Source organism: Parus major, chromosome 2 (genome assembly GCF_001522545.3).
Source record: "Parus major isolate Abel chromosome 2, Parus_major1.1, whole genome shotgun sequence".
NCBI lineage: Eukaryota > Metazoa > Chordata > Aves > Passeriformes > Paridae > Parus > Parus major.
In genome coordinates, this window is record NC_031769.1 from 81265658 (window position 1) to 81283081 (window position 17424).

A 17424-nucleotide genomic window follows, 5' to 3' on the forward strand; every position below is an offset into this window, starting at 1 on the left:
TGATCTCAAGAAATGCAAAGAACCTGGTCCACAAAATATTGTTATTAAAGAGCTTCTTTGTAAGAAATGACAAATCTTGTTAAGCAAACAAATCAAAAACAAAACCGAAACACTAAAATTGAAAGGGGGAGCTATAAGCTTAAGACTCAAATCTTTGTAGATAGCCTGAAGACACTATAAAACTCAGAGGCACAGGGCAAACGTGAATCAATTCCCCTAAACAACTTGAGAAATATCAAAATACCACCAGAATGCCTCAACATCCAAGTAACAAAGCTTCTAAAAACTATCTTCTGTAGAGGGGAAAAAAACCCCAAAAATAAAAAAGAAAAACCTGAAAGAGGATTATAAAAAAGGATTTAATATAAAGACTCAATCTGTGGGAAATGGAAAAATAGAAAATTCCACAGATGCTGAAGGGTTCAATCTGCAGCCTTAGAAAGAGCTTGGGTTAATGTAATGATAAAGGTGCATGAACATTAAGTAGAAAAATTATAAACTTACATTGCTATCATTGTAAGCAAGAATATGTCTTAAGTAAGAAAATATATTAGGTAAAATAGTTTGAGGTTTGAGCTGTAATAATGTGCCTTATAGAGTAGGCTAGGGATCTAGAAACTATAATAGAGGTGTGTGTATGAGTACATGACCTGTCAGCTTAGTGGCTAAGAGACAGACACAGTGCAGCAAAATTAAGCAAAGGTGATAGGTTATTAACTAGAAATAAGTTTTGTGTTAACTGTCTGTTGGACGAAATGTTATATATTGCTGTGTAAGAAGAAACCCATGTCTACCTTGAGCTATGGCTAACTTGTTGCTCCTCTCTAAATCTCATGACTTCAAGACTGAAATCTAGCTTACTTGAGCAATAAATCATATTAAATAACATGGTGGTCCCATCCCCCGTTTTTCATCTCAACATCAATTAATATAAAGACTCAATAATGTAGGCCAAGAAAAGAACTTGCTTGAGAAATTATTTTCAAGAGTATACAAATAAGTAGTAAATTCTTTTTGAAACATAATCAGGAGCTGGAAGCCTGCTAAAAGACTTCCAAACCGATGATACAGGTATTAAAAAGAACAAATAGAGAAGAACAGACAAGCAGAAAGGATTTGGGTTGTTCAGTTTTTTGTTTATTTGTTTGTTTGTTTTAATCTGTGTTCACTGTGGGATAAATCTCGCTCCAAAATAATCTATCCATTGGGAGTAAATCAGAAAGTCTGATTCAAATTAGAGCATTAGTGTAAGGCATTACAGACAAAAGCAGAAACATGAACTGTAAAAAAACTCACCACAAGAAGTCAGGATTCACCAAATAGGGCCAATAAGACTCAAAGAAGAAAGAGCTAAAACTGTAGTAGCATGTAACCTGCAAAGCTCCACAGTATTCAAAGACAGGCATGTGATGTAATGCTAGTTTCTCCTGGGGTCCTTCTCAAAGACTAAGGGAAGCACCAGTACATCTGGCATCTACCCTAGGAAAATTTGTTAAAAACAAATGTACCAAAGTCCTCAGGAATCCTAGGACGTATATTTAGAATATTCATAAACAGTTTAGAAAAGGGCTGAACAGCAATCTGGCAAAGATTAGGATCAGCTATGAAGAAACACAAAAGGATCTCATAGGAGTCATTTAAGAGCAGGAAAATAACAGATGTATTTCAGCAGAGATGTGTGTGCAGAGATGCACCTCAGACAGAGCAGTCATAACTTTATACACAAGATAAGCTCTTGGCTGGCTGCTAATACTTAGAGATATGTGGTGTATATCATAGCTGGACCCTTGAAAACATCACGTGCTCACCAGCAGTCAAAAAACAACTCAAAATGCAGAACATAGGAAAAAAGAATAAAGAAGAGAGAACATCACAATGCTACCTCAATGCATGATGAACACTGTAATTCTGGTTCAATCACCACTTCCAAATGAATGCAAAGTAAGAAAATAGTGCCTAGATTCTGAAGGAGTAACAGTTGGTTTTAAGGTTTTCCTTCTCTGCATGGAGTGAGCACAACTGTCCTTCAATGCAGCTCTTTTGATGTTTAAAGGTAGTGTCCATCTCAGGCCAATGAGAACAACCTCCACTGGAGCTATCTGCATGCAAAGGTGTAGCCAGAACTCCATGAACTTGTGACCATTCCTACTGTATCATATGCCATGGAATAGGTGGCAGACACCTATCCCTGCCAAAACATAATTAGTAGAACCAGGATGTGTGAGCCTTTATATTTTCTAATCAAATATATGCCCTGTACAAACACCATGTACTCAGCCTGAACAGTGAGTGATTTTTTTTTTATGCATCCTCATTTACCATATCAGCAGTTTTCTCTCTCTTGGTTTATTTTCCATTGATCTTTGTTCTCTCATCTTATTAACCACATGTTAATAAGATGATGTTATCATAAAAATCTGTCAGTGCATACAACTATGTGTTTAATAAGCTGGGGTTCAGAGGGACAGGAATAGGGTCTGGGAATATGAACAGGACTGCCATATCTTTCAGTCACCCAACAACATCTCAACCTTCTCTTAGACTGGCAATTATCAAAAGCTTTACTTTAAAACATGTAACAGCACAAGAAAAACAGGACACTCAAGCCCAATTACTAGTGGCAACAACACTCAGCTGGATGCACTTCTAAAATTGTCATACTCAATGGCAGTAGCTGGCAGCCACAGAAGATAAACCATGTCCCAAAGAGCAAGGACAGTTAATTACATTTGGCTCCCTGAAGTGTCCCCTTCAGAAGAGGGAGGATACAACAAGCAGAAAAGTGAGCAAAAATCTGTACACTGATGAAACTATTTCATGCTCCAGAGGTAATTAGAACCTACTCACATAATTTATTAATTTTTAATATACATTCAGTGATCAAAATATCTTTCTTGAGTACTTTACATGCATTGGTTCTGACTTCCTCTCAAAAAAAGGCAGGTTAATAACGCAGTTTAGCTTGTTTTTCATATATTCTCAAAATCCTTCCTCATATTATGAAAACATTTTTAAAGAAACTCTCCAACAAATGCAAGTACTATTTATACAAATCACAGTACATCAAAGATAAACTGAGTAAAACACTTAGGAAGAATGTGTATTTCTTAGTTAAATATATTCAAAACATGTTGTTGAAAAAGTTCCATCAGCTAAACATTATGGATAATGCAAGAAGACTCAAAGACATGTTTTTCAGATTAACAGCACTGTAACATGTATTAAAAGTGAAGTTATGGCCTTTCTTGTACCCATATAGACTCGTGGAAGTCTGAAATACTCATTTAGATTTGTGTAAGTTGGAAGTACTCATTTGACTCTTTGAGCTATTTAATATTGACAGTCACGTATTTCGGCTGTCACTTTTAAACTGAAGCGGAAAGGTGGCTTTCCCTCACCATTTTTCTCCTGACATAACAATCTGAGAATCTGGCTGTAATCAAGAAAAAGTGTCAAGATGCAACTCACTTAAACGTAAGAATGACGAAATTTGAACCAGGGAGCACATTTTAAGGGTCTGTTTAATGATAATAAAGGTACACTTAGGCTTCTCTCTCTAACGGATCTTTTAAAAATATATTTTGCAAGAATATTCCTAAGATTTAACCAATTTCCATAATAGGGTAGCATGAAAAATAGATTTAATATTGAAAGGCACTAGTGTAATTTTGTAATAACTATTCAAGTGTTTCTTAAGGTTGTGCAATTACATACTAAACACAGTTATGACTATTGCAACAATGTTCTTAAAGTTTACTCTCCTAAGGATACTTTCCACAATGACTTCAAAACTGAAAGATTTCTCATTTCATTTTTGACTCCATGATCAGGACCATTCTGCAATGGCTATTATTTCTATTATTATAAAATTTCAAATAAAGGTTACAAACATGTTAAATTACATTTAAATATAACTGCAAAATAACATCTCAGGAGTAAAACTTCAGACTTAATCACAGGAAATAGAGCAAAATAAATTCTGCAAATACAGGCATTTTTGTGTCAGTTGAGGGCTTTTTCCTAAGTATCATTACCCTATTTCATTAAAGCACAGGAAAGAAAACAATAAAAATCAAAGCAAGCAAAACCAATTTGGTAAATTGTTTTATTGTTAAACAGATAACACATCACTTTAAATAACTTTGTAAAATCCCACCACCTATCAGTCAGGTTTAAAAATTCCCAGAGCTCTCTGGTGCAGAAAACAAGCCCTAGTGAGAGTCTTTGACCGTTTTCTGGCATGAGTTAGCAGCGTGGGGAACCCCAGTGGGGTTTACAGGACAAGCTACTGGTCTGCTATCTCTGCTACCATGTCCTAGGTCTTGACCAGACTAGACAGTTCTCAGACCACTGTGCTGCTACAAAGGACCTTCACAGCACCTTCACCAAGGAAAGAGAGTCTATCCACCTGCCAAGGTATATGAAGCAACTGAAGTGACTTATGAACAGCAGGTAATGGAACTAAGGCTGTCTAGCCTGAGGAAGAAGTTGTTCAGTGGGGACCTTTACACTTTGTAGCATGGTGGGTCTTGATCTCTTTCACCCAATAATAAACAATAGGAAGAGAGAAAATGGCCTCAAATTACACCAGGGGAGGTTTAGATTGCATACTGGGGAGAACAGGCTACCCAGGGAAGTGCTGAAGTCACCATTCCTGAAGGTATTTAAAACACATATAGATGTGCCCCTTGGGGACATAGCTTAATGGTGGACCTGGCAGTTCTGGATTAATGACTGGGCTTAAGGGTCCTTTCCAACCTAAACAATTCTACAGGAACAGGAGCACTGGCAAGCAAGCGCTCAGCCAAGTTCAAAGAGCACCTTTTTCCTAACACTTCTCTGAGAGGAAATAATGTGTCCAAGTCCTCAGCCTGAAATCAGCCTTGCTGGAAAAGGAGCTGGTGGCAATCTAGTCTTCCTAGGATTTTCCTGCCAGACTGACCAAAGCACTAGCAAATTGGAGAATGGATTGTGGAAATTTTACCTGCAATCAAAGGACAACAATCCCATTTATCCAGTCAGTGAGCAGATCCACTATGCCAGCCATAGCATTTAGGGTCTTTAAAAGGTCCCACAGCACACAGTTCAGCTGTGAGGAGGCAGGTAGAAAAAAGTAAGTTCTAACTACTTTGGCAAACCTTACTGAGCAGCTCTGAGAATCTATCTGGGAAACAGATAGGTGGGCCAGAGCACCTCTCATCCCAGCTGCTCTCTGGTATATTGTCCTGGGGTGACTTTATGATACTGGTATCCCCAGTCATCTGGTTTATGTTATATATTAAGTTCTGCACCTTTAAGACTGGCTCTGAGAGCGAGGGTGGGGGGAAGAAGAAGCTCACAGTTTGTGTTAAGGAAAAACATCACTCCCACACATCCCACTCCTGGACTGTGGTATCTGCAGCACGGACAGACAGCGGGACAGAGCTTTTCTCTGGCTTTTAGTTAGTTTTAGCTAGCTGAGGCAGAGGAGCTCCCTGGACCTTGGTTTTTTCCCTTCTTTATCGGATCTGTGCAAACCTGCTCTGGACTGAACACCCAGCCAAACCCCGGGAGCTCACGCCTTTGGCCCACCAGGGCCTAGGCCTCGGCACTTTCCAGTGCTGAAAGGACTGTTAAGAACCTGAGTGAGCCGAGCTACACCGCATGAAAAGAACTTTTCTTCCTAGACTCGCCATCTCATCAAACAGCGAGAGGTTTTATTATTTAATATTATTCAATTTCTGTTAAATAGAAATTCCTTCTCTCCAAGGAATTTTTTTTTTCCTTTCCCGGACCAGTTGGTGGGGAGGGGGCATTTCTCTGGAGAAACCCCCATTTAGATTTTTCCTCCCTAATTTGCCCTAAACTAAGACATATATGCAACCAGAAGCCATTGCACCTGCACTCTGGAGCAAACCTTCCAGATAAGAAAACCTTCAAGACAAGAACCATAGATAGTGAAAGAAGAGAATGCTCAGACTGACATGTCATTATTTGTGGTCTTTTCCTCTCCCTCTCCCAGACACAAGCCTGGAATGTGGTCACAACAGAAACAGCAAGGGGCTTTTATATCATATATGCACCACTAAGATCAAGAGTTCTGTTTAGAGAAGAGATAAAGAAAATGTTTCTATAAAGGTTGGTGAAAGAGACAACTGGGAGAGTAAGCGTAGACACAGCCTCACAGTCCTCCATACAGATGATGCAATAGTCCTGTCAATTTTCAGCATCACTTGAATAAGGCCCAGTGTCTAAAGATTTCTTATTCAAGATATAAAAAGACATGGATAAGAAAATGCATGGAGTTTTTTTGGGTTTTAAGTTTTTTTCATCAGGTTTGATGCTCAAATAATAAAAAAAAAAAAGTCAGTGAAAAAAGGGCAAAACTGTGACAATTCTCTTATTTTTGGATCCAGATCCCCCAAAACAGAAGTTTAATTTGTTGGCATCTCCTCATCATTGCAGATCAATATGGCTTAAGCTGATTCAATTCTTTATGAAATATGCAGAAGCTACTACAGCAGCACACAATTATTTGGCATCACAGCTCAGCTGTGACTGGGGATGTAGGCACAGCATCAAACACTACAGGTGTTCAGCTGCACTTTGTTCCCATGATGCAAGCATACCCAGCTACTCAAGAGATTTGTAGAAGACATCTATTTGTGTGAAATGTCCATCAGTTTGGAGTCATGCATGGAGCAGCCTGGAAGACTCCAGTCACCACTACTGTTATAACAAGAAGTTTTCTTAATCACAGTGTAGACACAGGGACTGTGACCTCTGATTAAGGTTCTTAATCTATAAGAGCTCTTGAAGGCTCAAATATTCACCATTTTGTAGGATTTTTAAGATCCCTACAACTGGGTTGGATATATCTGTCCACAACAAGGAATTTGAAACCAATTTATAAAAATTTAAGGAAGATAAGCAGGCAGGTATTCACAGCTCCATGGCAGATCTACTATGAAGTTGCCAGTACAGGATTTGTGAATCTACACAGCTGGCTTTAGGCTGATAAAGACAGCTGACAATCAGAGCCCAATCTATCATCTGTCTTATTTTCATTGCACATCAGTAAACAACAGCTCTAGTCAGTATGTTATTTATTATTTCTGTCAGCTGCAGTAATGATTAGCAGTTGTGGATCCACCATTTTGAGTCACAATTTGTAACATTAAATAAGTTCTTTTCTGCCAAGGAATTCATAAAACATTAACTTATTAAGAATACAATTAAAGGCTAAGTATTTTTCCAATATGCCATAGTTTCATCCAACTCTTATTCAAAATTTAGGTTGTTCAATATGAAAGATGAAACAGAGGCATGCAAAGTGAGGCTGCCACCAGCACCTCATTAACTTGATGGCTCTGTTTCCAGGCTTGTTAGGGACTGGCAAATGAGACTAGCTCTTAGCAGCAATAAAAGTAACCACAGATGCACACTGCAAGTGTCATTAGTGAATGAAAGATGTAGCAGCTCAGACTCATGCAGTACTGAAATTAGACAGAAAGCCAGGCAATTCCTGCTTCAGACAGGAAGCTACAGCAACCTTTCCTGCCTGACTAAAGAGGTCCTTCTTGCCTTAAAAAAGTCACTCTCAGAGAACATCAGAACGAACATCTGGCAGGGACAGCAACATCCTAAGACTGTATCAAGTAACCAGCAACTATAGCTAGAAGAATATATTGCTATATGGTGTTTAGAGACAAGGGATATTTTCATGGAACATTTTAATAGGGGACTTGAAAGCAGAACCGTACAGTCAATTATAATTGGAATTGAGGAAAAAAAAGGCATTGTAAATACACTGATGTTTATTTTGAATTGCTTCTCATGTTGGTAGTAGCAATAGTGCGGCAGAAAGAGTTTAAGGAGAGGTAGGACACCTCCTGAGCACAACCACCATAGCATCAAGCATACAAAAAAATTCTGCTTGTCCTTCAATTAGTGAGAATTTTCATGCTTCATTACCTTTGCTGTGATTTAGCTTTCTTCTTGCAGGAATTAATATATTGGAGTTTGAAAACACTGTAACATGCTTTGGCTTACTTTCAGTCTGCAAGGATTCCAAGGAATGTTTTCAGACCTTGGGTATTCTTGGACTTTGGGAAAACAGTTGGTGCTCTTAAACTAAAAAAGCTGTAAATTGCAAAGGGTTGACATCAAAAGATATCCTAAAATTGAGAGTACAAATGGTCTTACAGTATGGCAGTATTATTCCGTACAATTAGGTTATAACAGAGCATCTCAAGAACACAGTATAAAATCATGTCATCAGATCCTTTGGTGTGGATGGATGAATTTTTCAGAGGCAGACTGATGAGATGAGAACATTACCAGAGGTACACACCAGATGCTTTTAGAGAATGATGAAACATCCTTGCTAAAACTTTTTCCATATGGACTTGGAAGACTTTTCCCCCTTCGTTTCACAATGAGATTAACCATGAAAACCTGGAAAGGCTTGGCTGATGTCCAGCTTTTATCAGTGCCTTGGTTTGAAAAGACAGGTGTCTGCTAAGGAAGGAGCCTCACTTGAAACGGAAAATGTAAACCCCCTCCCTCCAAATTATCATAATTTTGAAATTAAGGGGCTCTCAGACAAAGATATGGGAGTAGGAATAACTAGTTCTTTACTAGTATGTATAAATAAAAAAACCCCTACAACTTAATACGGAAATTAAAATAAAATGCAGCAGTACAAAAAACACTGACAGAGTCAGAATACCTGACACCCAGTTGGTCAGGTAGCAGTCCAATCAAATGGTGGCTGCAGTCCACTGGACTACACTCCACCAGTCCACTGACACATATGGTTCTGATCCTGTAGAAGGGTGCAGTTTTCCTCTGAAGGTCCACTGGTGGGGTAGTGGTGGTCTTCCTCTGGGAATCCAGTGGAAAAAAAATGACTGATGTTCCAACGCTCAGATTATATCCAGGTAGGAATGTCTGGCTCCTCCCCCTGGGTGGAGCATCTCACAATGGGATAATGTAATTTTATCAGTCATGCAGTGAGACTCAATTGCCCATTAACAGAAGATACCCCCTGGAGGAAGGATGGGTCATGAAAGAGATAGAGAACACTGTCACACCTGGTTTTAACAGCTGGCCCAGTAACAGAAGATATTCCTCTGGAGTAATGAGGGATAGGTCATGAAAGAGATAAAGAACACTGTCCCATCTGGTTTTAACAAATGGTAATGGAATACATACTTTTGGTTACAGCCTGCATTGCAACCCAAGACAATCAGAAACAGCAAGAATTTATTTCAGGAATAATACCAGTTAGAGGTAAGGAAGATTTGCTGTCCTTGTGACCAAGGGCCCAAAGAAAAGGCATACCTCACTTCAAGCCCAAGAGACTTACAAGATTGTCCTGATCTTTTCCTTGCATATAAACAGCTCTCTGCCAACCAGGTGGGCAGACAGAAAGTTTTCACGTACTCCTCCAGAATGAGGCAGCAATTTCTTCTTCCATGCATGATCAGCTGATGGTAAGTTCAGTCTGATGCCAGAAAACCAAAATGTACATCTGCCATGCTCCAGGTACATCTACCTAATTAACTGTATTTCCTCCTTAAGAACCATTGACTACTTCGCTTTTTGCTACAGAACGTATTTGAGTATGCCAGTAAAATAGATATGCAGCCAAGCTTTAGTTTCTTGAATTTATAAATCCATAAAAAGATTCAGGAGTCTAAACTGAGCCTACCAGCATAATCCTGAGCTTTTTAGGAACTTCAAAGAACTGGTTGAGAGGGCAACTAATACCTCTGCTCCACAGACAGTCCTTATGTGGCTGACCCAGCACAATTTCAGAGTCCTTTGGAAGAGAGAAGGCAACACCATACTGCATTGTAGAAGCACTTTTTGCTCAACACATGCTTCAGTTGGCCATGGACACCCTCAAGAAACACGCACTGACGCATCAGAGCCTACGCACCAGCAACCACATCTTAAGAGCTGTACAAGGTCACATGTGGCAGCAAGAATTCAGGAGGGAGACAAGGGCTGCAACTAGTATTAACACACAGCAGGCTTACAGGTCCTGAGGGTTAAAAGAAAACACGTGTATCTGGTAGCTGACTGGTGAACCATAAGTTTTCAGAAAAGGAACAGAAAAAAGATCCCAACAGGTTTAGATCTTCTCTCACTTACAACACAAGTGCTAAAAGATTTTTATATCCCTGAAGTTTAGGTTCTTATAGAAGCCTCTGTCTATGAACTAGGCACTCTTTAAGTCTAGAAAAATACATGGATAAAGGAAAGTTATGGCCTTCCAATAAATTGTACAATTTGTCACCACCCCTGTCTTCAGAGTTTTTGTTTAATCATGTAAGAAATTAATCACAATTTCAGGTACACTCATGTTTTACACTGAATTTAAAAATGGCTTTTTTTCCCAATATCCTGCAAATTGTAGTTATAAGAGATATGCTCCTGTCAGAGACAAAACTGTTCTAGATACCACTAAAAATGGCCATAAGCTTCTAGTATTAAAAAGGGAGAGATGGGTAAATATCGCTAAAGGACGCCAAATTATTCACATGAACACCTTTCAGCATTAGAACATGAAAGAACCAACCTTTATTATCTGACTCCAGTACTTATAGATTCTCGACAATGACCAGGGAGTGGATAATTAAGTTACCACCTTCTCAATCACACTGGTCATGTGAAACATCCATCAAAAGATGTTTCTTAGAAGGAATGTGATAAACAACTTACATTTATAGAACTTCCATGGGAAAGTAACTAAAACTATGAAAACATTATCAGAAGGCTTTAGTTTTCAGGGCGACAGGCAAATAATGAGTTTTTCATACATATTACATTGAAAGAACAACACAATAGAAATGAAGCTGACCTTTGGTATTTTTAAGTCCTGAAAGGCTTTCACAGGTTTGGGAAAATAATTTACTCTCTGTTGATTAAAGCAGCAGCTAAACATGGATGACTGATCTCATTTTGCCAATTTGCAGTTCATTCCAGGTAGAGAAATATGGAGGATACACAGGAAATTCAAAGGTTGATTCTATCACTATGTTATTTAAAACTGCAAGCTGTGAATTGCCATCGTTCAAGCTGATTCTAGAAGTTTTATATCTAGTGTTTGAGGAGATAGAGTGTTTAATTCCAAAGGTCAAGTTCATAATAGTTCTCTGAAACAAAAGCAAAATCTCCCAAGAAACCTCTCTCAGTAATAATAGCAGTACATTGCCCGAAGGAAAAGTAATCAGATTTCCAGGCACACTTTGTAAGTAATCTTGTTTACTGTAATTTTGCAACATCTTTCATAAATTTTTCATCTGAAATCAGGAAGGCTATAGCTCGTATTCTGATGGGTTGAAAGAGCTGAGTAAGTAAAGTACATCCCTGTGTGGCTGGCTGTGTTTGGGAATACGTAAGAATACTCTGCCACACAAAAAAAAAAAAAAAAAAAAGGCATCTCAGACATCAGTGGTATATTTTAACAACTAAATAAAACATTAAGATAGAAGGAAAGCCTCCTCTAATTTCCATTGGTTTCCAAGTTTTTTAAGACAGCCCTAGAACATAAAAATAGTTCACAATTCATGAATATCCATCCTAGCAATGTTCAATCCCATGTTCCACATTCTAAGCTGTTCTGTGAAGCACAAGCAAGAAATCCAAATTTAGTGTTACAGTGAGTAATTTTGGATTTTTGTCTCCACAACAGGCTTAAGTAATTTTCAGTGAAATCTTCACTGCTTTATAAAAAATCTAAGGGAAATGACAGTTAAGAAATATTTCCCTTAGTTTCAGATGCATAGGACAGATCTGCACAGAACTATCCTGCTTCACTTCCACTGGGCCTTCTCTACAAAATTAAGTCTTCAGTCAAAACAATCACACATGTGCAAGTTGTGCAAAATGAAAGATAACAATATTAATACCAGCTTTTGTGGCTCAGATACTCCTAACTACATGTCCCTTTCATATCATCAGGAACAAAAAAATGGCTAAAATTCTACAGCTCTATAAAATGTGTATTCTTTATTCAGATGCAAGAGAAACACATCTAAACCTTCAGGAATATTTTAATCACAAATGCAAACAGAAACTAGACTATAAGCACTTTTAGGTGTAATTCTGGGCAGGGCTCCAAAGGATTTTGTCCAGCATGCTGTGGCTAGAAGTCCATATAGGCAAGCTTTCTCTCTGTCTGAAGCTACTTTTATCTGTCAACTGGAAACTCAGATGAATCCCTCCTCTTTCTCCCCTCACTCATCCAGCTGTTAGCTACAGGAAGATAAAGGCTCAAGAAAATTATTTTATAAGCATTTTTTTCCCTCTTCTGGTATGTCTGGAATTCCAAATGCAGACTGAACTATTAACTACATATAAGTAATGCCTGGCAAGATTCAGACAGCTCACAGTTTTATTTCCATAACTTTCAGCAGTCCTTCCATCCAGTTTTATGCCACCTTCACTACTGTGAAGGATTTACCTCAAGAAATGAAAATACCAAAATAACCACATGCAACTTGTAAACAAGCTGTAGACCATACCACGACTGAAAAGTACAAAATTTAGTGCTAAACATTGTCAAGCCCAAATTCTGACTGTGGGAAAGTACAATGTACGTCTCCACAGCTAACTCTACCCGTCAGACTTCCAATTCCACCGTCCAAGAGTCCCTTCGGCCCTGATGGACAAGCACCCACCTTAACATACTAGAATGAGGTAAGTGGTCAAACCTGTATTTTGCATACAGAGCTCCGAAATTTAAACCCTTGGACATTAAACAACTGAATTATGAAGCACCACCATTACTGGCCTCACTTTTACAACTGCTTTCTATTTAGTAGGAATGGTTGAACAAAAAGCTTAAAATACAACTAATACAAACACCAAAAGGAAATAAACCACCTACTGACTCAAAGCTTAGCTAATCCTGTAGGGAGTTCCTGCAGGTTTTAAGACAAAAGTTTGGTCAAACAAGAAAGCAGGATTCTCTGTATAAGCAAACACTAGCAGCAATGCCTCTAGGATAATCCATTAGATTATACTGACCTGCTCATCCTTGCCTTTAGAGATAACTATCTCTATTCAATAAACATTCAGCTTTCCAGAAGACCATAAAAATATTAATTAAAAAAAAAAAAAGAAAGGGGGGGAGAAGAAGAGTCTGACACCACTCAAATACCCATTTACTTCAGAAGTATACAGTAATGCCAACAGCCGGCCTTTAATCATTAACAGCAGAAAAACTCTGTAAAGGACCAAGAATTTTACTGCCCTCTGCAGCTTTTCCTTTGCAAGGGCAAAACACCACCCTTTTCAGAGGAGATAAACTGATACCGACAGTCACCTGCTGCTGTGACACATTTTTCTTCCCAAAGCCTGGAAACTCCACACTGAGCACGCAGAAAAGACATCCGACCAAACAAACTTCACCCTCCTTAAAAACAAAGGCTGCGCTGTCCCAAAAGCTTTACTGAGAAAATAGGTCAAATGCTAGAAAATTTTATCATGGGGGAGGGAGGGGGCTAGCACAAGGAGGGGCACGGCCCCTGCTTACTTGCACAAAAAATATTACTTCAGATACACGTATCGGCTGCATTTTTGTGCGGCGATTCAAACTGTACCACTACAAAGGCCACCACGACCAAGCCGCCAGCTGGAAGAGAGCGGAGCCAAGGAATTAAGTGAATTAAACTCGATGCGCTTGTTGACTCTGTTTTCGCTCCATCAGCCGCACGGCCGCCGCTCCAGCGTCGCCTCTAAATATCAGGTAGCAAAGTTCGGGCGGGGGTTCCCCTGCCCCCGCCGCCACCTCGGCGCCTCCCGCTACCAACTTTCCGCAGAAGGAGATTCAGCACGGGCTCTCGGCCGCCCCGTCCGGCTCGACTCGGCTCGGCTGAGAGTGGCGGGTGCGGCGATGCCGGCAAGGCGGGGGGAGAGGGGATGCCGGGCGGCGGCAGCAGGGATGCCCGGGAAACTGGGGATAACGCGGGTCCCGGACCGGGAGGGCGTCTCTTACCAGCCCGGAAGCGAAGAAGACAGCGAGTAGAGCTAGGCAGGCGCCCATCACGATGAGGAGCAGGAAGACGATGAGCGGATGCTGCTGGCTCATGCAGTAGTAGGATTCGTAGAGCCAGTCCCGGGAGCGGGACTGTCCGCCGCTCATCCCGCAGCCGCCGCCCGCCTGCTCTGCCCGCTCCAGCAGGTAGCGGCGTCTCCTCCTCATCATCATCGTTTCCTGACACATCGGGCAGAGCCCGCGCAACTCCCTCAGAGCCGCCGCTGCTGCAAGAAGCAACCGGGGAGTGGAGCGGGGCGCGCTCCCGCGCGGGAGGCGGAGAGGAGGAGCCGCGGCATGGACACGGTACGCCGGGATGCCGCGGTCGCCGCGCAGTCCGCCCGAGGCTGGTGCGCCTCCGGAAGGTGCCACCCCGTACGCACATGCCTTGCCCTGCTCCCCCGGAGGTGGGGGCGGTAGGTGCGCTCCTCCTCGCCGGCGAGGGCAGCGGGCGCCCGCCCAGAATAAGTGCCCCAGGGCAGCAGTGGGATGTGCCTTCGCGGGTGACCGTGAAGGCAGCCCCTGCGTCGTGCGCCTCCGCACCAGCGCCGAGAGATGCCCCTGGCGCCGGACCACCTGCCCCGGCCTCCGCCTGCTTGGGGCCAGGACCCCTCGCCGCCCGGAGGGGCGCGGTACCGCTGCAGGGGCCGCTCCCGACGGCGGCCGTGAGGCGGAGAGCGTGGCGTATGCCTCTCCCGGCCCGCCCCCGGCGGCCTCGGCCCTGCCCGGCTCCCACGGGGACGCCGCTACCTTCCCCAGGGTGTGCGGCAGCACCTCCCGGCGCTGGAGGGAGAGACGTTTGGAGATTGCTTTGAAATTACTCCCACGGGCGGAGGGCTGTTGCAGGACTGTTTCACTGGGTATCTTTTCCGGAGGCGGAATCCCATTTTTAGAAATCATACTTCGATTTTGTCAAAACGAGCATGCAAGTTAGAAAGAAGCATAACATACATTTTCCCCAGCTTAACATGTTCCAAAGGATTTGGATAATACCTATCAAAGCAGGGACTGCAAAGATGCTGGGTATCTAACACAATAAAGTTATGTATCTGTCTTGGACAGCATTTACAGGCAGTTCTGCATCCCCAGCCCATTGCTTCCCTGAATGTCCCTCCCCACAGGTTAAGTCTGTCTCTGCCTTCTCTGATTTGCCCTCAGCCTCTGTTGTTGCTTTGTCACATCCTGAAAACTCATAGAAGCTGCCAGAACGCTCCCAGGAGAGGAAGAGGCCACAGCAACACAGATGCTAATGGGCCTGAATGTCCCAAGGGTGTATCCTGATGATTGGAGTGATGTTAGAAGCAAGAGGGACTAGGGAGTACTATGCTACTACAAAAAGTGAAAAACTGGAGCCAACATAAGTGGTCATAAATTGTCATAAATGAGACATAGAATAGAGGGCTGACCATTAATCAGGTGGAAGAGAAGGCAGGTAACTAGGATGATATAGACCAAAACTATATGGACTGTGAACTAATTTATATTTAACACCTAAATTCTGTGCCATTGATTTTTCTATCCAGAAGAGATGGGTCCTCAAAAAGTGTCACAATGCAGAGAAACCAATAGCAGTACAGCTCCAAAGCCCTGTCCATACATTTGCATCTCTTAGATTCCTTGGATTTTTAAGAGGGATGAGACTTGAGCTTTCTGCCCCCTTTTCCTCTCAGCTGGCTGGATGGAAGAAAAGCTGCTTGTTCTTCCTTCCCCTGAAGTGCTTACCGGGGCAGGAGGAACACATAAAAGAGAAGTGGAAAGTTACAACCGCACCCACAGTTTTGGGAGCGAGAGGGTGAAAAACTCTCAAAAGCAGCAGTGATAAGATTGAAGGATGAACACAAATCTATGTCGGGAGAACATTCTGGCAGAATTAATTGCTGGGAAGGAGTTAGTAGAGGTGGGTGTGAGAATTTTTGCAACATGAAAAGGCTTTACTTACAGTCACTTCAAAAATTATGGAGTTGGCCACCCTCACTGTCACACACACATATATAGTGAGAATAGGGAATTTAAAAAAAATCAAGAGCCAAACCAGAATTACAACATAAAACATCTTTGAAAAGCAGATCTCAGAATGTGGTATTTGAAGGCATATCTCAAAGGTAGAAAGACCAGTGTCACATATACACTTCTTTAAAATTCAAGAATAATTCCATGATCCAGTAAGTACTCAGAAAAATGCAAAAGATCTGAACAGGAAAAATGAATAATGCTCTCTGTTCCATGTGTACAACAGCCATCCTCACAAAAGCATTTGAAACTTAGACATTAATTTAATACATGTGGTAGAAGTGGTTATCTTCTCCCTGATAATTCCGGTTTAATAGCTTTCCAGTGCTTTCCATCTCCCTGAACCTGAACAGGAAAGGCCATTCCAAAGAGTTTACCATGATGATCATGTCATTTGTTTGTTATTTCAGAAAGATCTTAACCCTGTAACAGCTAATTCCTCATTATATTACTCTCATGTAATTTCTCAGGAAATAAAATTATAATTGCACAGCAAAAATTTAATTAACTCAAAGGCTGTCCAGTGGTATCTCATGCCTTTCCAAAACAATGGGACAAGCATAACTCTCTTCAGAAAGACCAGATATAAGGTGTTTCAACAGCAGAGCAGGAGAAATTAACATGGTAAAAGAGGAAAATGGTAATTTATAAACAGCCTCCTAAGGGCACAGAAGCAGGCAATTCCTAGATGTTCCAAGTCAAAGGTGTGAGGCAGAAGGCCAGCTTGGCTGAACAGGGATCTTTTTTCAGAAGCAAGATGAAAAAGGAAGGTATATGGGCAATGGAAGCAAGGTCAGGTGAAATCGAAAGGATACTAAGATGCTGCTTGCCACTAGGGAGAAAATTGGTGCGTCCAAAGTTCACAGTACTTCCAGAGTAGTAGTTGGCCAAAACTGTAGGGGGAAATAGAAAAAAACTTTTTAGAGTATATTAATAGGAATAGACAGATTAGAAAGAACATTGGCCTGTTACAGAATGAGGATGGTCACCTCCCAAACAGGGATATGGAGAAGGCAGAAGTGCATTCTTTGCCTCAGTCTTCGGCATGGATAATGGAAAAAGGGAATCTCAGTGCCCTGAGTTGAAGGACCATGACTGAGAGAATAATCAAATCCCAGTCAGCCCTGAAATTGTGTGGGATCTGCTGCTCCAGCTGAATCCCTAAAAATCTACGGAGCCTCATAGGATTCATCTGGGAATCCTAAAGGAGCTAGCTGATATCATCCCAAAACCTCTCTTGATGATTTTTGAGCAGTCTTGGGAATCCAGAGAGGTCCCATCTGACTGGAAGCTGGTGAATGTTGTCCTGATTTTCAAGAAGGGAAAGAAAGAAGACCCCAGAAACTACACGCCTTTTAGTCTCATTTCAGTGCCCAGAAAAATCA

General features: G+C 41.3%; 1 protein-coding gene across 4 annotated transcripts in view; it reads right to left on the reverse strand.

The window, feature by feature from the left end:
• The window catches only part of ADCY2 (adenylate cyclase 2), a 276092-nt gene extending 261378 nt beyond the window's left edge, over positions 1–14714 (reverse strand). For 2 of the 4 annotated variants that reach the window (XM_015617679.3, XM_015617680.3), the window contains exon 1: positions 13991–14710. In XM_015617679.3, coding sequence (XP_015473165.1) covers positions 13991–14218 — 228 coding nt within the window. In that variant the 5' untranslated portion in view covers positions 14219–14710. Of the gene's footprint in view, positions 1–13020; positions 13128–13990 lie in introns of those variants that run through there. The other 2 variants (XM_033512153.1, XM_015617682.3) reach the window with 2 other exon arrangements.
• Between the last annotated feature and the right edge of the window lie 2710 nt (positions 14715–17424).